The following is a 7,741-nucleotide window of genomic DNA, read 5'->3' as shown; positions in this document are numbered from 1 at the left end:
CTTTTGTGCTTGGTATGACGCATGTAGCTATCTCCGACCATATGCCAGTAAACAGCGAATGACCGGCGGCAAGAGCGCGGCTGCACCGCGAAGAGAGCCCGCTCCAACTCGGTCGCTCTTTCCTTCCCGCTCTCCCTCCTGCGCAGATCCTGTTCAGTCCCCTTCTGAACGGCCCGCAGGTCTTTCCCTGCATCCCGGTGAATTGGTCCATGCGCGCCTGCGATCGCTCTGCCTGGCGTGCCGCGCCACGCTGTTCTTCAGCCGGCGCGATTCCTATCTGGTCGTTACTAACGTCGCGACAGGCCGCGTGACAGCCGACGCATCACTACCCTTGACTCTTTGGGCGCGATCTAGGAGTGAGCTTTAGCTGGCACCTTTAGCCGCCCTGCAGAGAATCAGTCTGCTGTGTGCGTCTACCCCGCCGGTTCCTGCTTTCCCTGTCCGGTCAACGTCGGACGATCCCTTCGGGCACGCCCTCGGGCCCTTGCAGAATCTGCCAAGGTGCACACCGCGCCCGTGGTACTCAGATCCGGTAACTTTTCTTCGTACATTCTCAGGCAAAGCGGGGGGAAGAGGTTTGTAAGGTGAAGCGACGACGTCTGCAGCTGTGCAACACTGTGATCGGGCGCTGCGAGTTTGTTCTCAAATCCGTTGTCGGTGCAGCTGACCAAGTACTTCCAGAGAAATGTATGAATAAACCCTCGCAGGACGGTGTGAGAAGATTGGAAGTGACAGGAAGAGTTTTCACGTAGGCAAACTCATTTACAAAAGGCGCAAGTGCACGCGTGGGGCGCTGATGCCAGTACTACAGAATGCTGGTGAGCTGAGTTCTCTCGACTAGGGATTTCGAACGTGTCTACAGCATTTGTACAGCGCCCCTCTCCGTGCCTCCTGCTTCACCGTCTGCTCCAGGCGACTGGCCGTGTGGTCTCCTTACATCCGAACTTAAAGTTCGGTTCGGCGCGGAAGATGTACTCCTCCCTGTCCCGTACTGGCCGTCGAGTAGGCTTTTGCTCGGTGATACTACCAGTCGAAATGGCAACTGCTTATTTTCAAGAGAGGCCTTTCGCTCTTATCTAGAAGTTTCGAAAATGATCAGAAAAACGATGCGACGGGTTTCCCGTCTTGTTGCAGGCGAGAACCCACGTGAAGCGGTTCGCCCGTGCTATGTCAGATCCCGGAGCACTGCTACTGATTTCCTTCAAACTGACCCGAGAATCACAGCCACTGGGAGAAGAAAAAGAAGGGCGTGCCCAGACTGACACTCATGACCAGAATACATGGAAAAGCCAGACGAGAGCCGCCGGCAAAAGATAAGTGACAAGAAACAGGGCCAGTGGTCCGAGATTACTTTGGAGTAAACGAGTCCCCGGCCCGGACCAGCGTGTTTGAAGGACCGGTAGTTAGCTGCTCTCCCGTTCTTCCCTCATCTTTAGATACTCCTCCACGGGCAAGCCTAGCTTTTTGAGGACATTTAGTCTATACTGCAGCTCTTCTGGAGATACTGTGCTCACTTTCCTGCAGTTCTTCGAAATCGGCCAGCTTATCCTATTGCCTTCTACACGCAGAAAGGGGACCCACCAACAAACCGGAGGGTGACACCACGTCTACCGATCGAGAACCAGGAGAGACTTGGGTAATCTGTTCGTCACCAGCCAGACCGTTTGACCGCAGAAGTGGGTTACGAGGCGCGCTGCGCATGACGCTTCACCGACTGGTGAACAGGGAGAACACTTCTACACGACGAGCGACACAGCGCAACGCCAGGACTCTATATCTCTTCGCGGGAAAGCACTGCAGCTGGTCTTCTTCGGGGTTCGGCCGGACAGGCTACAGAACCCATCGACGTAGGCTTGCAGCCAGTGCGACAAGGTACACAAGCGGAAACGTTCCCGGAGAGTTAATTCTCGGGGGAAACCGCCGTGAGAGCAGGACAAGCTTCGCAATGCGGGGATAGCTCATGAAGCTTCTCACCTAAGAGAGTATCCATGAAGGTGTCCCACTTGATTTCCAGCGGATCCCTAGGATCAAAAAGACTGTACACTCCACGATTGTCGAAGAGGCTGGGCTCTCGTGCCTGTGCAAGCGGGACGCCGCAGCAAAAGAAGCAAACAATTGCAATTTGTCGGCTGGCAGTACCTGCTACCACTGTGACGGCGCGAATACAACGATTCCTGTTTGTTCCGGCTTGTGTCAATTGCCCGGTGCGCCCGGTGACGCTTCCGAGCTCTGGGAGGTCAAGCTCCTTGGACACACCCTTAGGTACTGGGGGTGACTCGGAGGGAACCCCCGAACACGACTAGGTAAAGGAATGCACTGGCGGCCAGCGAGTTCTCAAGTAGCCACACCGAAGCTGCCGAGGGGGTATCTATTGAGCGCATAAGAGGCAGCATCCAACACCGGGGCCGCGCAGCCCTGCAACACCACCACGCGTACGTAGCACATCGTGTTGCGGGAACTGGGTAACTGTGTCGGAGATATGAGGACGGTCAAGAGACGCCACCCTGCAAGAAAACTGGCCGGCTACCAGACCCACCTCAAGCTTTTTGCGTGTAATCGTCGCCTTCGCCAGCTCGCGCAGGTGACGAGGGATACCATACTCAGAAGGAAGGATGTGACTCCGGAAGAAGCCTAACGCCTGGAACACGTAGGCCCCGTAGAGCAGACTAAGGAACTGAGAACAGGGCAAGGGAAACTCGCCAGTAGCGTCGTGGAGTTGCAGATCGGCCGGATAGGTAAGCTTCTCTGAAAAGTCGTCTGAGGTCAGTGACGTGTCCATACTGGTTACGACTGATGTTGACAAGGAAGCACTGGCTATCCAGCACGCGAAAGAAAAAGAAGCATGAAACGTGCCGTCCAAGTGATCTGAGAATACTGCTACCGGCCGTGTCCAGATACACCACCCCATGGCATCTGCTTGAGCCCACGAGCACTTACCTCGAAACTCAGCGCTACATACTGCCTAACGTAGGCCATTTCGAGAGTCCAGTCCGGATCTTTTGTAACGCACCGCTTACTCTGCTGGCAATCCAGCAGGTCCGCTTGGATGGTGGCGCAGAAGACATCGATTCCCGCTGCCGCGATAGTGCAGATAACGTGCTGCGACACCGACAGCAAGCTGGTATAGACCTAGCGTCCCGCAGAACGCGAAAGCGTCAGTCGCACTGTCCAAATTCCTGGGATATCCACGGTGAAAGCACAACTTCAGCGTCAGGACCGCTAGCCTGATGGCCAGTTTCCACAATGGACTGAGTGTGCAAGGGATGGACAGCAGCCGAACTACAACACAGATCAGTTTTGCGTGCGACGTCAAATCAATTTCCGCCTGCTGGGGCTCTTCCTAGGACGCGGCGAGCTGAACATACGCTAGGACTCCGTAGTGTCTTTGATATGTGCTCGCGAGTAGTTTCTGTCTTTCTGTAGTATCAGCAGGCGGCAAGCTGCTTTTTCCAGCCTCTCCTAGCTTAGGGTCGTGTGTGGGGTGCAAGCTTCTGTCCGGCAGCCAGAGAGAACAAAGCTGCCTGTGAGTCTATTTAGATAGACGCCCGGTCACTTTTGCGTATCAGATCATACCAGCCATCGGAAGAGAGCATGGTCGTCGACGAACATGCCCCATCCAGCCGCGAAGATGGTAACGAAGCTCCGAATGATACTCCAGAAAAGCGACTGGCTCTGGTATGGGTAGACGAACAGGACCAAGAGGCTGAGAAGAAGCGCGACGCCACATAGCCTGACTGCATTCACTTGTCTTCTTATAAACTGGATCTCGAAGTCGGAGGTTAGATAGAGAACTAAAGTGGTCAGCAGCCAGAAGACCAGAGCTGCGAGGCAGCAGCACACGATGTGGACGGGCGCGAAAGCCACCCGTGGGGTACGGTTTTCTGAGAAACCCTTTTCTACCTCAGTCTCCATTTCAGGAGGCTCAAATCTGGCACATGTAGTCTATGACAGCAGGCAACTACAAGGCAGAAGCTGGGACGGCCATGCGATGAATTCTCATGATTTTTGAAGACATACACGGGACTCAAGGCTTCCGTCCATTAGTCTCTGCAGGGGCTCTTCGCCCGCAGCATCGCCCCCCTAACGCTCCCCAGAGAGTCTGCACCCTAAGCGTCTGCTCTCCAAAGCGGCTATCGAAGCAACCGTTTTCTTCAGCGCTTTGCTGGAGGGCCCATACAGTCTGTCGAAGCCGCGACCGCCGGTTGCAGCCGGGACTGCAGTGGCAGTGGACACGCGCTGGCCGGGCAACATAACACGCGTGTCGAAATCGGCAGCTAAAAAGACCACTTTGGACCAAGCCAAGGTCTATTCCTCTGACGCGACAATGAAGTCGGTCACACATGACTCCGCCCCAATGAGCATGCACAGAGCTGCACACTCAGCAATTACGCGCATGCCCGGCCACGCGAAACGATTCTTGCCGCTTGGAGCCCTGTGCGCACTATTGATGCAAGATACAGGTTCACGGCTCCTAGCAGCGTCAAGACTGACAAAAAGCTGTCTGAACAGCTGCGCGTGGAAAATCTGAAACCTGTCCTTCCCGCGCTAGCACACCGGCAAGGCGACTAGTAACGCGACGGTCAAGGCAGCTAAGGCGTCAACGGCACCTCTGGGAATGCAGATCAGCTGCAGGTTCGAAGAACCCTGTCACCTCCTGTTACCAGAGTTCCCGGAAACTAAGAGCACGGTTCCTTGTTTCCAGCGTCCTCGCACGAGGGACGGGGGTGGGGGTGGGACTACCCGGTCAATAGCTCTTGGTGCCTCTGTACACACCACAGGCCAGTCACTACTACCGAGGAGTCCACAAAGGTTAAACAGTTGCTGGGAGGGCGGCGCACCAACAGGGCTTCAGTCTGTGAGTACGCACTCGAGCTCCGGACACGTCAGTCTAGCCAGCCGCGAGACCGACATAGATCGCGGGACAATGCCCATAAACCAGGGCCCGAAGACACAGCGGTGGGTGAGTTGCCAACTACAGTGGCGCCGCTAGCACGTCCGACCATGATTAAGCTGAGGTTCAAATAGGGCTTGGTCATCTTACAAGGGTGTGCTCGATGACGCGGACAGGGAAGGGATTCGGCCACACGACCGTTGGCTATCGTGTTCGTTGTTAGGCGCTACGAATGTGTTTTCACACAAGTGTTACAGACAAAACTGATGCCCTTGAAGTGGCGTCGCCTCGGTCTTCTTGGGCGCCGTCTGGTCTTTCCGCAAGTAGGCCCCGCCACAGTTTCCCCCTGCCTACGAGGTCCGGTGTCTTCCCGTAGCCGTGCTGTGTGCTCTAGGACCTGGGTGTCCCGATGCCTCCGCCGAGCTCCTACCTCCGGCAGTACTTCTTACTGCAGATTCACTGCTACTGTAACAACCAACCGAGGGAATACTAGCCGAGAGCGCACGATCACCTTGACTGGCAAATCTCTCCAAGCAAACCCGTGCTGCCTGTCACGACACATTCAAGCCCTACCCGTTCTTTCGCAGAATCTGCTCGTGGGCGCTGTCTGGTGGTACGTGGAAAAGAGCCTACGGCAGCTGCCATGCCCGTGTCTCCGCTGTAACGAGGAGGCCTCCGCATGACCTTAGCACCAGCTAATAAGACCCTGGCATGCCCGGACGGTGCGCCGGGATCGACAAAGGCCACATACCCTACGATCTCGGAGTGCGCCACCTGCCATGAGAACTGGTACAAGGAGAAAGTGACCTCGTGGCAGGACGAGCTTTCAAACTGCAACCGGTTTCTTCACTTGTGGCCTGCCAACAGTGTGTGGGCACGATGCACACAGTCGTGTGAAGGCAAAGCAGCGGGTGAAAAGCAATGCTACGCACACCGGTCGCTGGGTCGCAGCGCAGGCCGCGGCCAGGCTTGCCCGCTAGCCGGCTCACAGTACAGGCTACTGCTGCGCCTTTGGACCATCAAGGCACTTCAGAGTATATTCGAAGATACAAAGAAAAAGGCCCGTGAAAATCGTTGCCAGCGAGCACCTGCCGCGAAAAACTCAGATCAAACGGAAAGCTCGAACGGCCGACAAAGTATAGTTCGCTCACAACAGATGCCAGTAAAGACCACTACGCCTCACCATCCGCCTCTAGATTGCTGAAAGATTTCCCGTGAGCTGCTGCACCATGCCGAGAAAAAAGTAAGATTTCAGTCTTACGTTGTTCTCGCTACTGGCGCAGAGGGAAAACCACACGGCTGGTCCAAGCACTTGACAGCTCTGGTGAAGCATAAGGGAAACCCTCTGTATACTGAGCGTCACAAGCTAGAATTCATCTGAAAGTTTCCTTCCTGAGCGGTGGAAACTGATACTTGGTGGACTCCCTGAAACAGCCAGTCGTAGGGCAATGTAGACACGAGCCCTGTGCTCTGCTGGCTCATGCATGCTGTAAGAACCTAAAGCCAGCCGGAAAAGTCTAAAAAAAGACATGATGAGCCTTGTAAGCACAAGTTTCGGTACTGTCGCTCTCGAAAAATGCCGACTGAGTTCTCTGCTTGTAAACAAGAGGCATCCCGCGGAAGCAGAGAAACGGACAAGACAAGTCGGTTCCTGTCGGCGAAGTACCGATGCATACTGACATGTCTTTCACTGATAAAAGTCTTGTCCTCAGACCACTACCCGGCGAGCTGATAAAGAAAAACTTTGTCTCAAACATGCTGGCAGCTGGTTTGTGTTTTAGGGAGACTTTCAGAAGAAATCGTCGTCAAAAAAAAGCGACGGCCACAGCTTGAAAACAACTACGAAACAGATAAAAACGAGAAAAAGTAAAACGTTGCTATGGAAATCCTGGAAAAGCAGGAACCTCGAAAGGCTTGATAGTGGTGTTGTACTGAACATAAACGCAAACACACACCAAGTCACTGGGGCGTCCTGGAGCATAAGAAGATGCTGCATCTTCGAAGAATAGAGAAAGAAAGACTTCGATGGCAGCAACAAAAGAAAAGGGACGCAGGTACTGCCATCCATCCCTATCCTCGAACAGAAACCGTGTCATGTTTACGATTGCTGCCTCGATACACAGTGCACGCTATGCACTCATTCTTTCGTGATACACACATCCCTCTTCATAAGAGGAGTGCCCCCTACTGCCCAGCTAATACCGAGCCTTACATAAGCGGAAGACGGAGACTTTTCTCAAGAGCCGCTAGCACGAGAAACATTCCAGTGAAGTGAGAACGTCTCGAACGATTTTCTGGCTTCTTGAACTCCCTCCACATATAAAACAAACTGGCAATGGGAAGAAAAACCGAGAAGAAATGTAAATGCGAGACTTGAGTTCACCCAAAAAGACACTTCTCAACGAGGTGCATTCCTCTCTCTCCCTTTCTTCTTTTTCTTCAACGCTTACAACCCTAAAAGAACTGCACCGTCATGTCAGAAGGAAGAGCTTGAATGTATCGACATCTCGAATACCCCATACAACACAAACATTCTTCCTAGACCAACTCTCGGGAAAGCCTGCGCAATGAGAAGGTAATAGTAACTGAGACGCTGACTATTAGCTACTGAAAACACAAAGACCCTGAGTCTGCTCTCATTCCTCTGTTACGCGAAAACAAATCGTTAAAGTCATTTCAGCATCCACATGAAAAGAAGACAACACTACAGAAGGCGAGCGTAATGAATGAGTCTCCACCCCTTCTTCTCCATCTTTCCTGCTCGGGTGTCTCTTCACTAGAATGACTCGAGTTGAAACCCTGCGCTGAGGGTGCGCGCAAGCAATCGTATTCTCTCTCTCTGTCTCTCTC

The 7,741-nt window shown here is 53.8% G+C and overlaps 2 protein-coding genes across 2 annotated transcripts; both read right to left on the bottom strand.

Moving 5' to 3' along the window:
* Nucleotides 1–888: 888 nt before the first annotated feature.
* On the bottom strand, nucleotides 889–4,237 carry CSUI_010306 (uncharacterized protein). The gene is made up of 5 exons (XM_068070411.1): nucleotides 3,608–4,237; nucleotides 2,938–3,099; nucleotides 2,537–2,674; nucleotides 1,975–2,077; nucleotides 889–1,558 (listed from the first exon to the last, which is right to left on the bottom strand). The coding sequence occupies exons 1-5, from the start codon at nucleotides 3,725–3,727 to the stop codon at nucleotides 1,404–1,406; spliced, it is 678 nt and encodes a 225-aa protein (XP_067917615.1). The 5' UTR covers nucleotides 3,728–4,237; the 3' UTR covers nucleotides 889–1,403.
* Nucleotides 4,238–5,274: 1,037 nt separating this feature from the next.
* On the bottom strand, nucleotides 5,275–7,649 carry CSUI_010305 (uncharacterized protein). Its single transcript, XM_068070410.1, has one exon. It carries the CDS (start codon nucleotides 6,646–6,648, stop codon nucleotides 6,409–6,411), a length of 240 nt encoding a protein of 79 aa, XP_067917614.1. The 5' UTR covers nucleotides 6,649–7,649; the 3' UTR covers nucleotides 5,275–6,408.
* Between the last annotated feature and the right edge of the window lie 92 nt (nucleotides 7,650–7,741).

Source organism: Cystoisospora suis (genome assembly GCF_002600585.1).
Source record: "Cystoisospora suis strain Wien I chromosome Unknown contig_7105, whole genome shotgun sequence".
NCBI classification, from domain to species: domain Eukaryota; phylum Apicomplexa; class Conoidasida; order Eucoccidiorida; family Sarcocystidae; genus Cystoisospora; species Cystoisospora suis.
The sequence above is the reverse complement of the archived record's forward strand: the minus strand, read 5'-3'. Positions and strand labels throughout refer to the sequence as shown.